Source organism: Spinacia oleracea, chromosome 1 (genome assembly GCF_020520425.1).
Source record: "Spinacia oleracea cultivar Varoflay chromosome 1, BTI_SOV_V1, whole genome shotgun sequence".
NCBI lineage: Eukaryota > Viridiplantae > Streptophyta > Magnoliopsida > Caryophyllales > Amaranthaceae > Spinacia > Spinacia oleracea.
The window spans coordinates 107,812,206-107,835,114 of NC_079487.1; the positions used below are offsets into that span (position 1 = coordinate 107,812,206).

General features: G+C 34.6%; 1 protein-coding gene across 1 annotated transcript; it reads left to right on the forward strand.

Annotated features, from left to right (window-relative positions):
• The first annotated feature begins 20,654 nt into the window (after positions 1–20,654).
• LOC110786736 (glycosyltransferase BC10-like) lies at positions 20,655–22,725 on the forward strand. The gene has a single exon (XM_021991311.2). It carries the CDS (start codon positions 21,164–21,166, stop codon positions 22,463–22,465), a length of 1,302 nt encoding a protein of 433 aa, XP_021847003.1. The 5' UTR covers positions 20,655–21,163; the 3' UTR covers positions 22,466–22,725.
• Positions 22,726–22,909: the final 184 nt, after the last annotated feature.

Below are 22,909 nucleotides of genomic sequence, written 5' to 3' on the forward strand. Positions count from 1 at the left end.
GTTCTTTGGTTGGGGGAACTTGGTGGGGGGTGTTGTCTTCTTTGTTGTTGCTAGGACTTTGCTAATGTGGGGGCAACTTTGCAGGCTCACAAAATAATAACAACAACAACAACAACAAATCCTTTTGAGTGATTAAAATGTGTGAAAATTGAAAATCGAATTCAAAAAAATACTCCCTAGTTGTGTTCCTTAGAATAACATTTCTTCCCAAATTAAAAAAGTTTACATGTTGATGTATAGAGAGTTTGATGAGGTGATTTTGGAATTTAATTGTTGATTTTCTGTTTGTTAATAGGTGTTATTTATTTTTCCGATCGATATTTTATTTTTGACTTCTTTCTTTAGTCTATTTATCGGTCACGTGTTAAAAAGGATGGCAATGTCATAGCTTATCATCTTGCAAGACTAGTTCCCTTTAGTGTAGAATATATTTAGGAGAATTATTGTACTTCAGTTATTTCTCCTTAATGGACTACCTATGTTTCCCCTCAAAAAAAAAGTTGGTTCTTGGAAACCTAATTTGAGATAGTACTTTACTTTTCTACATTAAAACTAGAGGTGATCAAAAACTCGGGTTCGGTCTAATTAGATTTTTCAATTCATGTTTAGGATGTAGACTAGGCCAAGACATTATTGATATACTAACATACTATGCATTTTTCGATTAGTTACTTGTACAAGTACTGGAGTATTACTTAATACCAAGCAAGGCTTTGCTTAGTGGTAAAAATGTGGCCTCATAACCTTAAAGTTATGGATCAAACCCCATTAGAGACTCTTTGGAGTGAGGATTTCCTTTATAATCCCCCCTCACTTCCAATGAGTCTGACCTTCATCTTTACCTTCTAAAAAAACTACTATTACTTAATTCCAGAGTCCATCAATGTCCAGGTCCCTGATATTGATATGAATGTCCAAAAAAATAAAAAGTGATAACGTTGTATTGCACTTGTCTAATTGTAACGCCCCGACCTCTAAATCACATAATTAAGCAGCAAAATTTACCTAATTCGGTCAGGACATTACTGTCGTAACTCCCTCTTGGAAATTACAAGGCAAACATCAAAACATAAGCTATTAAATCCTTCAAATTAACATAATAATCCTTTATATTCCCAAAATAAAAGTACATAACTTACTAAAAGTCTTTAATTAAACAATTAAAACTTAGAACATAAACTAGGTGGAAAATATTATAGTGAAATCCTCGCCACTACTCGTTTCCATCGTCCCCAGCAAACAGCAGTACCTAAAACAGAAAATAAAACGGTGAGCCGAAGACTCAGTAACGAACTATTCTAGCAACGTAAATACATTTCAATTCATTTTATTTGATAACAGGGAGAATAGAATATGTAAAACATTTATTAAAACAACATATTTAATTCATTCATAAACTTTTAATTAACATGCTAGTTGTCGGCAAGTACGAACTGTGAAGGATTTCTCCACGAGGGCCTGGGCCCATAAGAGACTGGGCTCATAATCGAACTGGTAACATTTGGCCTGAGCCCGAGCCTGGGCTCATAAACCATGAGAGACTGGGCTCGTAATCCATGGGTGGACAGGTGTCCATAGGTACATGCATGGCCGATAAATAGAAATATGGTAGTTTATATACTGCCAGACAAACTAGGTCTTTTACTTTCATTTATTATGTTTTATGTAATTTTACTAAGCCTTGGCTTTTGTATTTCAGTTGAAATAACATAACTCTTTGAGATCATAAAACATCATTTATATTCTGAGATCAATAAATTATCATTTCCTTAATGGTATCGCATAAAATTATTTTATGAGAAAACTCAATCAAATCATATTATAAAGAATAATTTAATCAAATCATAATTCATTCCCACAAGCCATAAAACATGTCAAAACATTTCATTCATAAATTTAATCATAACGTCATAATTTCATAATTATATTTAGAAGGGGATTGCGGGTACTAGCAATAGCCGTTACCTCACTTCCGCGATCTGCTAAGGCTTTTCCTTGGTTCGTTCGTCCTGAGCTCCGAGACCAATTTCCAAAGGCCCAAATTGAAATGGCCCAACTTAAATATGGGTTTGAGGAGAATAAGTTAAGTTTCAAATTGAAACATAATTGGTTTTGCTTTCTGGAAAAAGAACACGAGCAGGGGAAGGGGGGGTGCGAAACAGGGGAACACGAAGGGAGGAGGAGAGGAAGGGAGGGAGGTGGCTGGGCTTGGCTTGGCTTCGTCGGGAATTTCGACGGTGATGGTGACAGTGGTTGAGCGGCGGCGGAACAATGAGAGGGACGAGAGAGAGAGGCACGAATAGGGTGAGGAAGCAGGGGAATTAGGGTGGCGATTCTGGGCGGAGACAGGGGCGGCTCGCCGGGGATTTCGAGGCGGAGGTTGGTTGGCGAGATGATGTAGGTGATTGGAGGTGGTGGTGTGTGGCGTGGGTGGTGCAGCGAAGAGAAAAGAGGGAGAGGGTAGGGGAGTCGCGAAGAGAAGAGAGAGCAGGGGAGGGGAGGGGGAGATACGGTGGGGTGGTGGTGCTTGGTGGTGAACGGAGTTGGGTGGTTGGGTGACGGTGCTGGGCAGTGGTGGTTATGGTGGTGGCAGACGGTGGTTGTTGGTGGTGGTGGTTGGTTCGAATCAGAGGAACAAAAGGGAGTGAAATTGGTTTTTGATTTTGATTTTTGGTGTTTGAAATTACTTTCTAGAAGGCTGAATTTGTAACTGAAGAAGAGAAAGAAGTAATCTTAGACTTTGCTATGAATGAGGACCAGATTGAGGGAAAAGAAGAAGGAAAGAGTTGATTTCCTTCTTCTTGGTACACGTGAAGAGCAATGTAAATAGAAGAAAAATAGAATCCTTACTCCTAAGGGCATTTTGGTCATTTCACAAGATTATGCTAAAATTTCATAAATTTGTTGTTATTTTTAGAAATTACTAAAAATAGAAATGTTTAGATAAAATAATTCTTTATAAAAATATCGTTAACGAAAAATAAATTTTCGTTTATAAACTTATCGTTTAAAATAAATCGTAAAAACGTTTAAAATAACGAAATTCGATTATTCGTAATTAATTATTTAAAAATAAATCAAGCTAATAAATATTTTTAATTTTAATAAATCAAAATTAAAAATTTCGGGGTATTACACTAATTGTCTCGCATTTGATGATAAACTCTAATTACTTGTATTTGATAGTATTATTCCTAATTAAAAAAAAATTAATTCTATGTATTACTCTGTATTCCTTTTTACTCTATAATATAACTAGCTCTTGAGTCCCGTACTTTCTAAGAACGAGCGGTTATATATTGGTTGTTTAACCGTATTTTGAAGTTCTAGTTTTGTTAAGGGTTTGCGATTTTAATGAGAACTAGCTTTTTGGCCCGTTCGATAAACGGGATGATTATAGGAAGAAGAATTTTTTTTATATTTTTTTTACACGAAATGAACTCCTTTTATGTGTTTTTTTGTGTATATTGTATTTTCCTTTCTTTCGCAAACTTCATTATTAGTCTTCACATTCATATATTTACCATTGATGAAAATATAGTGTTTTTTAATAGTATGAAGAAAACATAGTTAATCATACATGCTACTACGTATATTATATAAAAATTATGCCAATAGAGCATCTCCTATCTCTCGAATTAAAACTAAATACTTCGTATATCAAAAACCATAAAATCGTGAGTGAAAACTGTGACGTTTTGGTCACAAAAAGAAGTTGATGCTCATATTTCCCACCAGCTGTAAAATCTTGCTTTTGCCATTAGAATTTAGATGCACCTGAAATCTCTAAAAGTGGTTATATTGTCCCGTTCTCAATGTCATAAAATTCGGCTTATATTCCAGCTTCTTTACGTCACTCCATGTATTCCACTTTTACGCTTAAAATGGTTGTTTACATCATGTCCATAAAATGTTCGATGAAATGCTTGAACGAAAAGTAGACTCTTAATGACTTTCATGACGTCATTACTTCCCACTTAAATTAAGTCGTATTAATATTAAAGACAAATGACATTCCCATCTCGTAAAACATAAAAATACCCTTGGTTGCACCTAATAATTTTCTCCACCTTGAGTCATTAGCATTATCATGTTCATGGTACTCACCGTGTATCCATTAACGAGAATCAAATTTGTCTAATTCATCCAGTCCAAACAAATTATCTACTTCACCATCAAATATGCCGATTGTCATGGATTTTCCAAATTTAGCAGAACATGATATTGAACCCAATTGAACAAAATTCAGAAATAATACTTTAGTGACTTTAATAACTACTACTTAATAATTAGAAAGATCATTGTAGGAAAACAACAAACCTGCAAACGAATTCAATAAACTCCTTAGCTTTAATTTATCTTTTTCAAGAAATGTGTCACAACACTATTATTTTTCGTGGAAGAATCTAAACTAACAGATCAAAGAAAAAAAAACCTTAATTCAAATCAGAAGCATAGCAAAAACTGGCAGATAGCATGAATCTAGAAACAAATTAGAGCGAAATATATCATTATGCTTAAAATGGATTAAAAAAAGATAAATATAGGGATGACAAATTTACCTCAATTAAAATAAGATTATATAAAATCAATTAAGAGAACCCTTGCACCGATTTCGAACAATTTTAGATTTGAAGACAAAAATGCACAGAAAATTAAGATTGTTGCAATGGAGAAACCCGAATGAAAATTGGTTGTGGGTATAAAAACTAATTATATCCATAAACTCCTACCTTTTCAAATTCATCCATTTATAAATTGATTAGTTAATTAATTAATGATTTTAAAATTACAAAAAACCTTTCAATGAAGGAATGAATGAATTTGAATGAAACCGTATGAATTAACGTTGTCATTAATTTTGAAGGTTGAAGGAAGTTAGAGAGATAATGAAGGTGAAGCATTTTCCATAAATCTTTGTACAATCATAAAGTTTTTATTTTTTATATAAAAAAGGAAATGAGGATGCCACGTGTCATAAGTGGATTTTAAAAATAAAAAGAGGAACAAAGAGAGGAGATGTCAAATGTCACAATGTCATGAGTGGTTTGGGTTTTTAAATACTAGGTATTGATTGATATGTGATTTAAATAGAGGTGAAATTTGAAGGTTGAAAGAATATGTAAATTAAATTGTAAATTAATATTGAGTGTTTTAGAGGGAAACAAAATGGAAGAGATTGAATTAGAATATGAATTAAAGGTGATTTGATGTTGAATGAGGAAGATGAAGTGGAAAAGAGGTTGGAGACTTGGAGCAGTAAATTATACTTCCTCCGTTCCGCAATAGATGCATCGTTTCTCTTTTGGACACTATTCATTAACTAATTTTGACATTTATTTTTTCACATTATGTAAAAACAAACGTAGTCAAGTGAGATCTTGTTAAATTCGTATCAATGTGAGGATTCCAAATATCAATTTTTACTTACACGCAATTAGAGATATTAATGTTCAAAGAAGCATGTTGAGATACATGAAAATATAAATGATTCAAGTATTGCGAAACGGAGGTAGTAGCAAACAACAAAAGAAAAAATTGAAAGGAAACAAAAAAAAAAAAACTAAATTGATAGATAAAAGAAGGGGATGACATGTAGGTTGTAGCGTCTAGTAATATATGATTTCGCTTTTTAAATACTTCGTACTAGATATGGATGTGCATTAAAGTTGCCATTGTTTAATGTTACATACGGAGTAGTATTATCTTTGAAGGGCGTTTAGGTACATATTTTACATAGATGGACAAACATATATTATAAGCAAAGCAATTTTGTATATTCATATCTAAAACCCCCACCCCCACCCCCACCCCCACCACACACACCTTCTTTTTCATTAAAACTTTGCCATTATTTACAAGTTCGTCATTGGCACATACAACTATATACATGTCCGATTAGGCACTACCAAACATTCTAGTTTCAAACCTCATAACTCACAAGCATTACGGAGTATTATGAGAAAAAAGATGAAAGAAGGTGATTAAAAAAAACGCTATCTTACATGCTTGTCTATTTTTGGCAAAAAGTGGAAGAGGTTTACGTCCTTTTTGCAAAGGTTTATACGATTCAAGGATTAATAAATAAAAAAAAACTTAATACACCTAATGCACCATGAACAAATCACCAATTCAAGTGAAGAGGATCAATCGTATTAAAGCAAAAGGTAAAGTTACTTTGCCAATTTTGAATTATCTTCTTTTTGTTAAAAGAATTGAGCATTTTTAAGACGTGCTTTTAGATTGACAATCTACCCATAGAGCATGTCCTTTTTCAATGCAAGTTAGTTTGTTGAATATTTCAAAAAGCTACTTTGTGTGTTTGGCTAGAAGCTGTTTGAAAGACCTTTTCTAGTCCAAAAAGCTTTGTTAGAAGAAACTCATATAAGGAACTTTTTTTGGAAGAACTTAATTTATTACTTCCTCCGTATTTTTTTAAGAGATACACTTGGCCGGACACGGGTATTAAGAAGAATAATTGAATGAAATAAAATAATAAAGCAAGTGGGGTTGGATAGATATTTTAATAATTAAATATGTGGGGACCATGTCATTTTGGTGGGTGGAGGATGAGGTGAGTTTATGAAAATATTTATTTAATAGGATGGTGGGTGATAGGGTATATTAGATATATTATTTAATTAGATGGTGGGGTTGATAAGTTACTAAAAATGGCAAGTGTATCTCTTAAATAAATACGGTCGGAAAAGGCAAGTGTATCCCTTAAAAAAATACAGAGGGAGTAATTGTTTTAGTTAATTAAGTTAACAACTACTCCGCATTTATCAAACACTTTTATACAAACATCAAAATACAATCAGCTAGTCAAACTAGGTAATACAATCAATGAGTCATACAATCTAATATAAATAGCTAACCACTTGTAACTGCACCATTATTTTTATTATATAATCACTCCCTTTCTATAACCCAATAGATATTAATCACTTTCGTGTGGCCAATGAAATTTAGGTCCTTTGATCACCAATGAGTCAATGACATTGCTCAAGCATCATGATCACCAATAAGGTACGGAGTACTACGTACAAATGAAATCTCTTTAAGTTTTTGGTACATGTTTTATGACTTCATCCTCTACCAATCCAACCACGTACCCATCTATGATTTACAAAGATCATTGTAGCCCCTAATTCTCTATGCCTACAAATCTAGGAGTGCTATCCACCAAACTCCATGTTCCATCATTATCTAAGGAGACAATTTGTACAATATAATGTACGGAGTTTGTCGATTAGTTTAGTTGGTAAATTTAAAATTCGAAATCTATCGCCATTAATGTTGTACTGTCATAGCAAATTGTCCCATTAACTTTCACAATCGTGTAATATTACCCCATAATTTTTAACTAAATAGACGTTATAACTCTTGTTATCTGCAGTATGTTACTCCTTTTAGGGTTGATTCGCCATGAAAGAAAGAAGACCAATTTTCTAATAGTCCACTTCAAGCTGAAACAATGGCATTTGGCTAGGCTTAACGGTTACGGTCGGGATTGACATAATAACAGATTGCTTTGAGCTAGTCAGAGCGTTACAAAACTCAGATATGGCAGGCATTAAAGTAATTCTACGAAGTACTTCGTATTAGATATTACTTCGTGTATTTTTTTTATAATCAAATTAATTCATTGATAAAAAGTCATACGACATCTACATAAAGATTTGAATCTAACAAATACATAACATTCTAATCAAATAAAAACTTCCTTTCACCATAGCTACAGATCGTAGTGTATCAAACATTCTGTATACCCTCTTTTATATCGCTGTGAATTACAGCCTTCATCGACGAGGGGGTCTATAGATCTGTTGTAGCCGTGGCGAATATGATTTCTGTTTGATTCGTCTGATTGTAGTCGAAAGTCGATCTCGCATAAATCTTTACCAAAGAAACAACTTAAATTAAACTAAACACACAAAACTTAACTAGAATCAAACCCACCACATGAGTACTTACTATGGATTTATATTACATCCTTCCATCCTATGAATCTTGAATAGTTGGTGAAATCATTTAGAAGTAATAATATTTAACAATGGAATGAAGGAAAGTCAATTGAGTAAATTGGTCATCCAAATCTAAGAAGAGGCGCTACCAAAGACTGAGAAGGGGATCATTATTTAGTTCTTTTTTTTTCTCGACTTCTTTCATTGTTATTTAGGAAATAACCATAAATTTGATATTTTATTTGATGATGTAGATAATACAACACAAAATAACAAATCTAGGTTGATAATTAATACTTCCTCTGTTCCGGAAATATCGCACCATTTGTTTTTTACACTATTTACACTATGACTTTGGACATTTTTTGTGATTTGTACGTAAGGAAATTTTAGTCATGTGGGGTCATGTTAGATTCGTATCGATATATATTTTCTAAATATTAATTTTTTGAAATTTTTACTTGCATACAATTTGAGATATTAAGAGTCAAAGTAATGGTTAAAGTAGTAAAAGTCAACCTTGGTGCGATATTTCCGGAACGGATGAAGTATTTGAGATGAAATAGAGAAAATAGATAATGAGAAAGAATCTAATATACATATATAAAGGAGGCATATTTGCTGAACTATTAGAGCGCCACCTAGGATTACTAATGGTTTTGGCCAATGTAAAATAAGATTTCTAATTTATTTTTGAATTAAAAAATCGAGTGTCACGTAGATAATTAATTAGGTGCCACGTAGATATTTAAATTAATTAATTAATTACTAATATATACAATTCCATCCAAAATCAAACACTCTAATAATTAAAAAAAATCTAAAATAAAATTCATCCAAAATCAAACACTAATCTAAAATAAAACTCAATTCAAAATCAAACATTAATCCAACATTAGAGCGCCACGTAGCAAATCTAATGGTTTCAGCCAATGAAAAATAAGACTTCAAAATTATTTTTGAATTAAAAAGTCGAATGCCACGTAGATAAATAATTAGGTGCCACGTAAATATTTTTATTAAATAATTATTAATATTTCTTACATAGAATTTCATCCAAAATTAAACACTATAATAATTAAAAAATAAATCTAAAATGAAATTCAATCCAAAATAAAAAAAATCAATTTAATCTAATATATAAAATATAACAGTTGATATATGTAGGAGTTTTATTTTAACGTAACAATTTAATAGAAACCGTGCATTGCACGGGCTAAAATCTAGTAACTGATATTTGCGGTTGTTAGGCGTAGTTTAAGTTTTTTATAATTTGTAAAAAAGTTAAAAACACCCATTATTAATTTTTTTTGACAAAACCCAATTAGTTATATGGATGGCGCCTCATGGCGGGTTGCATTCGGGTTGAAAATTTCATCCTTACCCAACCCATTTAATTAAACGAGTTGGGTTGGGTTGGGTTGACCTGTTTAATTAAGCAGGTTGAAAATTTTGACCAAACCCTTTATTATTGGGTTGCGTTCTTTTGCCAGCTCTATCAAATATCAATAGATTTAGTTATTGGACGACACGAATCTGAAGCTTGACCCGTTAAGTGCAGCCCAAAATAACGGAGTTTGGCCACACAAAATTGCCCTGAAACTTGACCCGACCCGACCCGACCCGACCTGTCTTTAGATCAGGTCTAGAACATTGACGCTCTCCCATAAAGATTATGTCTAATAGAAACCATATTGAATTGATCCTAACTTTACAAACCCCTAGACAGCTAGACTCGTTCTCCATGCCCTATAATATACCTTCCGTTATTCACTACTATGAAAGAGAAGGACGAGATCAAGATTGGTCGAGTTGGTAAACACCTCCTAAGTCCAAACTAATACCCTCGTAATAAGGACTCGAATACTCTATTCCTTTCACGAGTATGTACTATGTAGGGTATTACGAGGGACGATTTTAGTCCGACCCGGACCCATATATGCTTAATCCAAACAAAAGTGGAACGGGAAAAGCAATAGTGACATAATAAAAAAGTTAGAAGAGACTCAGAGAGGGATCAGTGCATCCAAGCCAAGGATTGGATGTTGGATCATCAGGATATACAAGGAGTATAATTGAGGGGTCCTAATTCAGCTTTACCTTTATTTCATTCAAAAATGTAACTTCTCAATAATTCATGGATTGAGAGCTTTGTCTGTACTCTCACTCAATATGTTAAGATCTGACCCATAAAAGATCATGTGTGAATTTCACATTGATAAAAAATAAGAGATATAATCACTTAATAAGATCAAAGAACTACTCCCCTTATTATCATATGGCTTAATGTGAAACCTCCTACGATCTTGTTAAATGAACTATCTCTCTATAACGGGTGCAGCCTACCCCGTATTTAACATAACCACATGCTTGCTTCCTCTTTAGTCCCGCCTCTCAAATCGGTTTGTCCATTTTCTTGCATGGGTGGCCCGCCCATTTGTTTTTCACTTCAACTTTGCTCTTCCCATTGACTTCATTGTCGGCTAACTTGAACCGGCACTTGGGGCTTCATTGTTGGACACTTGGACCTACGGAGTAAGTTGCTATTCGCTAACCCATGTGTGTAACGGTAAAATCTGACCCGTTATTATTATATATAAAGCGTAACAGTTCTAAAGACTCGCGGCAGAGCAGTCAAAAACTAACCCGACTCGAGAAATCACATGAACCGACCTGTATTTTTAAGGACCCGTATTTGCCCTGAGACCCAAATGTTGTTAAATAGGAAATCCGTAACCCGACTGTATCCAATCCGTTAAAATCAACGATCGATTTCGGCTCGTTAGTGCATGATCCGGACCTGAACCTGACACCCAACCGAAATACAACCGATAACAGAACTGAGTCAACTGACCTGACCGAAAAATGACCCGAACCCGATTCAACACCCTACCCGATGTCAACCTGAAACCAATTATAACCCGATGAAACCCGTTATTGACTCAACTCATGACAACCCGTTACCATGATTTTATGCGACGTGTTGACAACCCGATTTATCATTGACCTAACTAAATAATAACTTAAATCAAGTTAACATTATTTTTTATAATTACCTAATCGATCTAGAATAAGTGAAAAGCGTTAAACCAAATTAATAAAAAGTAATCATAAGGCTTAAACTTGACTAGACCGGATAGTTATCGGATTCGGCCTTAACCCGTATCTGATAGTGAACCCGACCTGAATTTTAACCTACCCGATAATTATCCGATCTATACTTGACCCGAACCCGAAATTAACTGCTACAAGTCTGACTCAAACCCGATTTGTTAAGACCCGAACCTGAAATTGTACCCGACTAGAAAAGACCCGACCCGAACCCGCGAAATAAAAAATAACCCGACATGACCCGACAAATAATCAACCCGACTTGAACCTGACTTGTACCCGGGTGATAAAATAACTTGACACGACACGACCCGACCAGATCATGACCCAAGACCCGAAATGACCAGACCCGAACCCGACTCGAATATCTATTTTGAGAGCTCTAACACAATGGTGAAAGAAATGCCCCAAATAAAAAGTGATAAATGAAGTATCACATTGAATTTTGCATAAATTTGTTGGATTAATTTGAGTTTGATGTGGCTTATGGATTGAAAATATGATGTTTCCTCTGTCCCTTTTTATTTATCTCATTTGTCGTTTTGGTCCGTTTTTAAAAGATTGTTCAATTACTAAAAATGATTATGGCACCACAATTTTTACTCTAACATAAATTACATTAGGTCTCACCATTTTTGTCTCTTCGCAATTCAACACACCAACTCTTAATAGAACATATTTGGAGTATGGGGCAAACAATTAGAGACGAAGGGAATATTAATCAATTTGAATTTAGTTCAATTTGAGTTTAGTTTTAAATTCAACTTGCTCACTGGTCCTAGGCTCCTAGGCTCCTAGATAATGTTTATTGAATTTAGGAGGTGTTGTAGGAGAGATCTATCATTCTATCTCAATGAAAGGTCACAAAACAAACTAGGGATCGGGTAGAAAAATAGAGAAACTTAAGAAAGAGAATTGAGGAATAGATTGGCCTGGATTTGTTAGCTATCCATTGACATTGAGACATTGAGTTATGATGATAATTCATTAGAGTACTTATTGCCGGCTATATATACAACTAGTTAATTCAAGTTTCATTTTCTAATTCCTCCACCCTAGAATTTGTAGGGAGTAACATTTTTTCATTATTGGTAGCTCCGTTTTATGTTCCGTTTAGTAGGGCCTAGGGGGTAAGACTTTTTTATGCAAAACGATTTCCCCCCTTTCAATCAGTTTACGTTGTTTGGCTTGACTAGGGATGAAAAACAATTTTCCTTAACTCCCTCAAAGGTGAAAAAGTTTTTCCATTTAAAAGGGAGGGAAACCACTTTTCCGCCTTACCTCCCTCTCCCTTCTTCCCCTCAAACTTCACCATGTTCTCCCATTTTATTTTAAGGAACAAAACAAAGTAAACTAGTTAGGAAATTGTGTTTTTTTTTTTTTTGAAAAATATTTTTAATGGAAAATCATTTTGCATTAAAAACGTTTTACACCATACTAATAGGAGCCTTAGTCGTTCTAAGTTTCTTCAGAAGCTTTAAACTTTTTCCGCCTCAGATAAAATGTTAATTATCTAACCTCTTTCTATTAGATAAAAAATGATAGCAAATCACCGAGGACTAAAATTAGGTAGTAAACATAAAAAATAATATTGGAAACCATATATCTCCGTTCTTGAATGTTAGTCTTTTTGGAATCTAAGACGATCAAACAAAAGTACAATTGTTATATGAATTTGAATAGAATATAACTTATGTGAGTAGGAAAGAGTAATAATTGAGGGTTTAATGGGGATAAAAATGTACTTGAGAGTAAACAAATGAGCTTTTAAGATAAATGTTAGACAAACAAAAAAAGATTTTAAAATAAACTAATAAAAAAAGCAATTCAATAGAAAAATGAGACTAAAAGGGAGTAGTCAATTATTACGGAGTATTTTTTTAAAAACCATCACCCATGAACTTGGCAAAACATGATTTTATTTCTGTAGGAAGTGACGATGAAACAAATGAATGGAATATTGATTAAATATTTGGAGTAAAAAAGAGTAGTCCGACTAGACTAGTCCCCCACAACGCCATGGAAAGTACATTAGCACAGCCTCAGCCCTCAGCCCTCAGGCACAGGCGTGGGGTAATCTCTAGTCCTTGAGTCCTTGGCTAATATACTAAAGTTTGATCTACATCAGTACTTTAGGATTATCATGCATTGCAGCATTGGGCCATTTGCGCTTTGACACCGTTCAAATTTCACTTGTAGAAAAGATTAGGAAAAGGACTAGCATTTTGGTATCACCACTTTTGTACTTTTGGTGGGGAACAACTGAATAACTATCATAATTACTTTTTTTTTAAATGTTATTTTAAGAAGAACGACTTAACTGAATCCATATTTCTCTCATAGTCTCGTGGGGGAGCGTTGAGGCGCATATCTGAGATGCGTGGGCAAACACATATCATTCACAGCAAGACAAACTAGGGGAAAATATAAGAGGTAAAGACAAAACACTAAATGTTAAAACACAACAATTAGAATAGAAAAATAAGAGAGAGAAAGGGAAAAAAAGTAGAGAGAGGATGAGAAAAAAATAGAGAGAAAATGAGATGACAGTAGAGAGAGAAAGTGACAAAGTGGAAAGAGAAAGTAATTATTAATTATTAATTATTAATTATTAATTATTAATTATTAATTATTAATTATTAATTATTAATTATTAATTATTAATTATTAATTATTAATTATTAATTATTAATTATTAATTATTAATTATTAATTATTAATTATTAATTATTAATTATTAATTATTAATTATTAATTATTAATTATTAATTATTAATTATTAATTATTAATTATTAATTATTAATTATTAATTATTAATTATTTATTATTAATTATTAATTATTAATTATTAATTATTAATTATTAATTATTTATTATTAATTATTAATTATTATTTTTTAGTTATTAATTATTTATTATTAATTATTAATTATTATTTTTTAGTTATTAATTATTAATTATTATTTTTTAGTTATTAATTATTAATTATTACGGAGTACTCCGTAGTTGTTAATTATTAATTATTAATTTTTTTATTAGTTGTTAATTATTAATTTTTTTTATCAATATTTTTTATTTAATCAGTTACTAATTATTTAATTGTAGCGTATTAAATTATTACGGAGTAAATATTATTTAATTAGTGAAAAACAAGGATGTAAAAATAATTTAGGTAGTGAGAAGCCAAAAGTCAAGCCTAAAAAGCTAGTGTAACACTAGCTTTTCATTTTTGGGGGGAAAGCTGACTTTTTAGCCAGCCAACAAGACAGTTACCAAACACGTTTTTGGCTGTTTGACCACATTAATAATCCAAATGCCAAATGCCAATGAAAAAGCCAGAAAAAAGTCAGTTACCAAACAGGACCTATGTATCTATGCAAGTGATGCATTTAAAAAACAGAGGGAGTAGTTGCTGTGAGTATTTGGTCGGATGATATCTAAGGAAACAAAGAAGGGCGTAAAGCTAAGATTTTTTTACTAAAATAAGTAGGTGGACTCTATTCCTTAGAAAATTGGAGAAATTTGGGGAAGAAGGCATTTCTTTAACACTATTTGTGAAAATGAAACTCGTACTTTTTAGTTTTTTATAATGTTTGTGTTAGATATTGTGAAATTCCATGAATTGGAGTGTTGTCATTGATCAAATATATATAGTGGGTTACAATCATTACTCCTAATTGGATTAGGAAACCTAAAGCGACTAGAAGTCTATTGTACATAAAATATTCTAAGAGATTATATATCTATCCCACCCCCGCATTCATAGCGGAGGAGGTCATACGCTAAAACTGTTCCTAAAATTAAAAAATAATTGTCGCCTGAGGCTTTTAGTGAAGATGTTTGCAAACTGATACCGGGAAGGAACATGAAACACCCATACTAGACCCAACGCCACTTTTTCCCGAACAAAATGGAAAGTACATTAGCACAGCCTCAGCCCTCAGGCACAGGCGTGGGGTAATCTCTAGTCCTTGAGTCCTTGGCTAATATACTAAAGTTTGATCTACATCAGTACTTTAGGATTATCATGCATTGCAGCATTGGGCCATTTGCGCTTTGACACCGTCCAAATTTCACTTGTAGAAAAGATTAGGAAAAGGACTAGCATTTTGGTATCACCACTTTTGTACTTCTGGTGGGGAACAACTGAATAACTACCATAATTACTTTTTTTAAAAATGTTATTTTAAGAAGAACGACTTAACTGAATCCATATTTCTCTCATAGTCTCGTGGGGGAGCGTTGAGGCGCATATTTGAGATGCGTGGGCAAACACATATCATTCACAGCAAGACAAACTAGGGGAGGTCCTAAGGAAAAATAGCTCGACGCCGGATGATAAAAAGTTTAACACCCGGTGTGGACGTTAGAGCATTGAGAGGACCTTTCCCTATGCCCGATTTTGATTTGCACACATAGGGAAAATGTTTCCAATACCACGGAACATATTTTATTTAGCTCCTTCCATGTCTAATCTAACTAGTTTATCGGTTTGGGCCTAGATGTTCTTATTTGGAAATGAGTTCAACATCCAAATATGAAACCCTTGAAAAAAGAGAATGATATAATAAACAATTAACGAAGTTTTACCATAACATTCCTGAAATTTGGAACCCGTATACGGTTGATTCTATCCAAAAAAATATTCAAAAGTCGTTGTTAATGGAGTTGAATGTTCTCTCGTGTTAGCGGGGAGTCTTCTAGATAGACATTATCAAATAGCAAGTATAGCTCGTAATAATCTATCTTCGGGGGCATACGAAGATTCTTTTGCCCATCAAATATTTTACCCTTTCGAACTCTGTTTGTAACTCACTAGAGGCTCGATCGGGAATTAAAAATATATGTAATGTAATAATAAAAAAGGTCATGGAATTTTTTGATGGAGTGAGTAATAGGCTCTGGTTGTTATCATCTAGATATAGCAAAAGATAGGCCATGGCGTCATCATGCTTGGAAGTGAACAAAGAAGTGTGCAAACTCAAAAAATCTCTCTATGGCTTGAAGCAGGCTCCAAGACAATGGTTTGCCAAACTTTCAGAAACATTATGTCGATTTGGTTATGTCTAGTCAAAGTCAGACTACAGTCTTTTTACAAAGAAAAATGTTGACGACATCACCCTGATTATGATATATGTGGATGTCCTACTGATATGTGGTACAAACCTGTCTGAAATCACAACTCTCAAAGAGATGTTGTCCAAGTCATTTTACATGAAAGACCTTGGTAAACTGAGCTATTTTTTGGGTCTTGAAGTGTACAAATCCTCATCTGGTTTCTTTTTTTGTTAGAGAAACTATGCCTTGGACATTCTCAAGGAACATCACATGGTTGATGTGAATCCTGGTCAACTCCCTATGGAATCACAACTGAAACTCTCCACATATAAAGGAGAACTGCTTCCATCCCCTACTCCATATCAGAGGTTGTTGGGTAGGTTGATATACCTGACCATTACCAGACCTGGCATATCATTCATTGTCGAACTCTTGAGCCAATTCATGCATCAACCGACCTCAGTTCACATGCAAGCTGCAAAAAGGTTACTGAGATACATAGTTGGTACTGTCAACCAAGTAATTCTACTTGCTTCCTCCTCTGCAACCACACTCACAACTTATTGTGACAGTGATTGGGATGGATGTCCCATGTCAAGAAGATCAACCTCAGGTTATTGCATCTTCTTAGGCAAATCACCTGTTTCTTGGAAAGCAAAGAAACAATCAGTTGTGGCTAGTTCATCAGCTGAAGCTGAATACAGGGCTATGTCTTAACCTCATGTGAAGTAACCTGGATGACATATTTTCTGAAGGATATAGGCTTGTCTTCTTTGCCACCTACAGTACTGAAATGTGATAATCAACCAGCCCTTGCCATTGCTGCCAATCCTGTACTGCATGAGAGAACAAAACACTTGGAAGTTGATTGCCACTTCATCAGAGACAAAGTGCATAATGGCAGCATTGTCACTGAACAAGTCCCCTCTACAGAAAAAATTGATGATGTTCTAACTAAAGTTCTCACTGTGAAGCAACACCAGTATCTGTTGAACAAGTTGGGAGTTATCACTCACAACTTGAGGGGGAGTAATGAAGGATAATAAGTTAATGATGCATGGAGTAAGGCTAGAATAATTAAGCTTTTAATTCTATTTTATTTCCTAGTCCTTTAGAGATGTCTTTTTGTCACCTACTGGTCATGATAGTGTACTAATGACGAGCTGTCCAAATGGCATATGATTGGCAGGGTTTCTCCTTTCTTTCTTGTCTCTCATTCGCACTATTTAAGGTGTGTGCAGAATGTTTGTAAGGCAAGCAACCACAATATAATAGAAGAGCTTTCCTTTCTTCTCTCTAATATGTTTTCTGCATTTATGTTCTGAATTCCATGCACAAGGTTTGAGCTTTCTTCATCATAATTGGTGTCAATCAAGTTATCAGAAAACCTTACCTTTATAAACTTCATGCATATGGTAGAGATAATCTCAAGCTAATTTCCTCTCGCAACACAAAAATACATTGCTTAGCATTTTACATATAACCTCCCCATACATGAAAAAACACCTAATTTCACCACCCTTTTCTAATCCAATTAACAATATCTTTTATGTTTTTTGTAGAGTAAAAAACCTTAAGTCCATACACTCACTAGTTAAGGCTTAATTCAATGTTCATGGGCGACTTACAGATACTGAGGAGTAAAAGCTAGGTGTTATAGAAAATGATTCGGGTTCTAGTTTGATTCAATTCAAACAATTGGGAATTGATTCAATATTGTTTTCATCCAGAAATTCGATTCAATTCAAACAATTGGGATAAAACCCTAATTTTCCAACATTGCAATTACACAAAATTAATTAACCAAATTTACCAAATTGTAGATGAAGAGTGTCGAGAATAATTGAATTGAGATTAATCTACCTTGGAAGCAGCAATTTCAGCGAATTTTGCGTAGCTGGGGAAGAACAGAGAGAGAATGAAGTTTGGGTTTTTTTGGGGGCTTTTTTGCTGGATTTTGGTTTTAAGGGAAAAGGGCGAGGTTAGAAAAACCGGCGAAGTCAATGCCGGAAATGAGTAGTCAACGACAGAAAAGACAAAAATGTTGTCTCTCGCAAGTTTTTTTTTAGTTAAGGTCATTTTTCACAAGTTTTTTTAAAGGTTGTTTCTCGTAAAAAAATGTATTATAAAATGTTGTTTTTGTCAAATTTGCCTTTTGGTTTTAAGGGAAAAAGGGTGAGGTTAGCAAATCCGGCGAAGTCAATGCCGGAAATGAGTAGTCAACGCCGAGAAAGACAAAAATGTTGTCTCTCGCAAGTTTTTTTTTGAGTTTAAGGTCATTTTTCGCGATATTTTTTTTAAAAGGTTTTTTCTCGCAAAAAAAAAGTTATTTTTGACAAATTTATCTATTCTTATTTATGTTAATTAGTGATAATGTAGTCATTAACTCCAATTTCAAAATTTCAAACTAATGGAGTCATTTTTCACTGGGTTGCAATTAACAAAAAAAATGGGCTAGAAGTTTGGATATAGTTCTAACTCCCATTTCCAAGTTGTCCGGCCCAATTAAGGACATCTTACATAAGCACTTAAGCAGGGAATAGTATGGCCCACCAGTCCGCTACACTTGAGTTTATCTGTCCAGATTTATAGAGTAAGGCTGTAAGGCCCGTGGAAGAGACGTGACGAATAACTTTGTTTCCTTACTCCATATTTATTTCCTATTGCGCTTGTTCGCTATTTAATTTATGCTCTTTCTATTTTACTTTTAAAAGAAATAACAGTATATTTTTTGAGGGATACCCATAGAAGTCTTCATTGTAACTTCATTTGTAATATCTCAAGAAATTGGCACATGAAAAATAAATAAATAGAAACTTAAGATAGTACAGTAACAGAATTATAAAAGTTTAATTGAGACGATAATACTCAATAGTACAGAGTATATAAATTTCAAGGTCGGAACCTCATAATGTATAACATTTGCGATAGTTAAATTGAGCACTAACTTGGCTTTATAGACTGGAAATCTACTAACTTGGCTTTGCAGGGTAAGAGTACAGATATCAAAACGAATCTCCCCCCTATTAGGAAGCAGTGGATGCCACCTTTGGAAGGATATATGAAGCTAAATATTGATGGTGCCTGGAAATCAGGAAATGTAGCAGGAGGTGGAGGTGTTTTTAGAAGGCACACTGGTTCCTGGTTTGTTGGTTTCTCTACAAAGTTTAGGGTTCATTCTCCTTTGGCTTCTGAACTCTATGCTTTGAGAGAGGGCCTAAAAATTGCGAAGAATTTCTTAATTGATAAGTTGGAAGTGGAAACAGATGCTTTGAACCTTAAGCTCCTGCTTGATAAAGTGAAAGATCATCCTCATCATGAATTGGGTCCTGTGCTTCGAGAGGTTACTCAACTTTTGGGAGAAAATTGGATCATTAGTTTCTCTCACATTCCAAAGACCTATAACAGAGTTGCTCATGCTTTGGCAGCTCACTCTTTGATTATGGTGGTGCAACATAAGCTTCACTATATCATTCCATCTTGTGCAAAAGAGGAATATGAGGGAGATTTTGAAAAAGCAAATCCGGCATATGCAGAGGAGATGAGAAGAAATGCCCGTGATCAAGTTTTGGCTATGTGCAATGCAAGAAAAGAAAAAGCAACAAGGATCAACAATATAGCTCAGACTTCTTCAGCAACAGAAATTGTCTTCGGTTCCATAGTTTTTACTATCAAACAAGTGATGCAGGATAAAGATTCAGGAAAGGAAGGAATCAGTACAGATAAAGGAAAAGGAAAGGCTTTTGTTCCATTTGTTGTTGGTAGTTCAACAATTCCAAAAGATATAGAAATTGTTGAAGTTGAAGATGATGAGGAGAACGATACTGTCACCAACAACTAATTTGGACCTTTCCATTTGATGCGGCGCATTCTTCACAGGGATAAATATATGGCGTCTTTTTGGATGTATATAATTCTAGTTTTAAAGCTTAAGTATTTTAGTATTACCGATTATGGTGCTATGATAGGAGATGCTTATCATCCTCATTTTGATATTTTCACCTTTTGTGGGCTTCAGAAGAATAGTTAGTGTGACTAGGATGATTTGCACAGATAATCTGATTTTTTTCTGGATCATGATCACTTTTGTTAAAATTAGGGTTACAAACCCTAATTAATTAATATATATATTTCGTCGGTTTTGTGTTAAAAAAAAAAAATTTGAGCACTAAGTTTGTGTTAACACACAACATTATGACTAACAAGTCATGAGATTATGAGAATAATATAAGTACTCCGTACCAGATAACGTAAAACATAACATTGGACCATTGGTAAAATGAAGTTAATCACATCCCCCAAGAAAAAAAAGAATGCTAAGATAACAGAACTCCATTATAATAGTGCAAGAAAACAAGGGAGAAACTTAAAGACTATGATACTTGAAATCAGGACAAAACGAGAGAATTGAGGAAGCACCAAACCTTGTCACATTGTCTTTGCTCCATTTTCAAGCAATTAGTTTAACATTTTTACAAGAACTTATATAAATCATGCAATTTCACAACTTTAGTCAACAATGACAACGTGACCCCTCACGTGATCATCACTCTCACTCCCGCCAAAACCTCTGATTGCGTGCATGGGAGCCACGTGTCCTACCTCATCCCATCCACGGTTAAGAATTGAAGCTACCTCTTTGCTTCATCAATGATCATGCATACATGTAACGGCTAGATATAGTTGCAACTTTTAGGTAGAAAGTATCATCAACCAAATCCCTCTTGTTATAGTTATGTTAGTCTTAATTATTAATTAATCCTAAATTTGTCTTGAAATTTATATATAAACGGGCAGTTGAGTTATGAGATAGTACAAATAATCTATTTTTGGAAGATGTATAATTCTATAAGAATATAAATAAAGATACAAAGATAAAATTAGCTAGAGTATCTTTTACTTTATACAAGTTTCAATTAATAAAAATATACTTGTAATTATTTCTTGTTTTATCATATTTGTATGTAGGAATCTAGTGAGTGAGAGACAGAGAGAGATATGAGATTATGGTAGCTAGACAAGGGAAATGCTTTCCCCTAATCCCCTTTCTCTCTTTTGTGCCGTCCTCCTTTGCTTCCCTCTTGCCCTTGTTCTCACCATTTCTTCCACCTCCACCACCCTATTCACCCCTTTTGTTAGTTGTAGACTAGGCGCCTTTCTTTCACCACCACCTCCTCCACCACTATCACCTCCACCTCCACCACCATTGTCACCACCATTGCCACCACCGTCACCACTACCTAGACCCATTTCCAAACCCCCTAAAACCTTACCCAAAAATGCAAATTCTTCCCCTCTTACCAATACAACAACCTTGAAACAGCCTGTTATCAAACAACTGCCACCACCGCCGCCGCCGCCGCCACCAGTTTCTGAGGATGACAAGGATGATGTGGACCTTCTTAGAAGGGCATCTAGAGTCAACCCGGAACCGACAAAAGGCCACCCGAAGAAGGTGGCCTTTTTATTTATGACTACTACTCCACTCTCTTTTTCATCACTCTGGGAGTTGTTCTTTAATCAGAGTGGCGCGAGGGGCAAAGGTCAGTACAACATATACATACATACGGACCCGAGATTGCAATATGATCCTCCATTTTCAGGGGTTTTTGAAGGGCGCGTTATACCCTCTTCCAAGCCCACGCGTCGGAATACTCCAACACTAATTATAGCGGCGCGTAGGTTATTATCTCACGCGCTGCTAGACGACCCTGACAACTACATGTTTGTTCTTCTCTCGGGTTCGTGCATTCCTCTCCACTCTTTCAACTTCACCTACACCACACTCGTGTCGTCGAACAAGAGCTTTATCGAGATTTTAAACAATGAGACGACGGCATGGGGGAGATGGACGGCGCGTGGGGAGACCGTGATGTTACCCGAGGTAAGTTTCAATGATTTCCGCATAGGGTCACAGTTTTGGGCAATCTCGCGCCGTCATGCGCGCGTGGTGGTAAAAGATGTGAAATTATGGCGCAAATTTAGGCTGCCATGCGTAACGGCTGGCACGTGCTTCCCTGAAGAGAATTACTTTCCTACATTGCTGTCTATGGTGGACCCGCAAGGTGTAATCCCCACAACACTTACTAACGTCAACTGGCGAGGACGACACGACGGTCACCCGCGGACTTATAATAGTTCAGAAGTGGACCCAGGATTAATCCGATGGTTGAGAGAGAGTAGGCCCAGGTATGGGAGTTTAACAATCAACGGTTCTGATTTGTCTGTGATGGATAGGTGGGACCCGTTCTTGTTCGCTAGGAAGTTCGCGCCAAATTGTGTAGAGCCATTGTTGAGTATAGCTAAGGATGTCCTCTTCAAAGATTAGGATGCCCACTTAAAACGAAGAAAATGTGTGAATTTAATTTATTTGGTAAAAGTTTAGCAAGTGTGAAACAACTTTCTTTTTCTAGTAATTTTTTTTTCTTTTGAAACTCTCTATATTTAGCAATTATTAGTGATGTTTGGACAGAAAGAAAGTAAAGATGAATGAACCTAGCTTTGGTGTGAGTTCTCATGTAATTTGTACTGTAAATTAAAAAAGAAATTCCCGAAAAAAATTGAAGTTTCACGGTCTTTGATATCGAACTCTGAGACTCTGATCGTGAATTGATGGTTTAAAGGAATGATAAAATGTAAGAGTCTTGATTGTCAAATACTCCACCAAAGTCTAAATTTCATACGGATCCGGGTAATATACTCCGAATTATTCATGAATAAAATCAAAGTCGTTTTCTTTTACTCCGTACAAGGTAAAAAAATAAACTTGGGA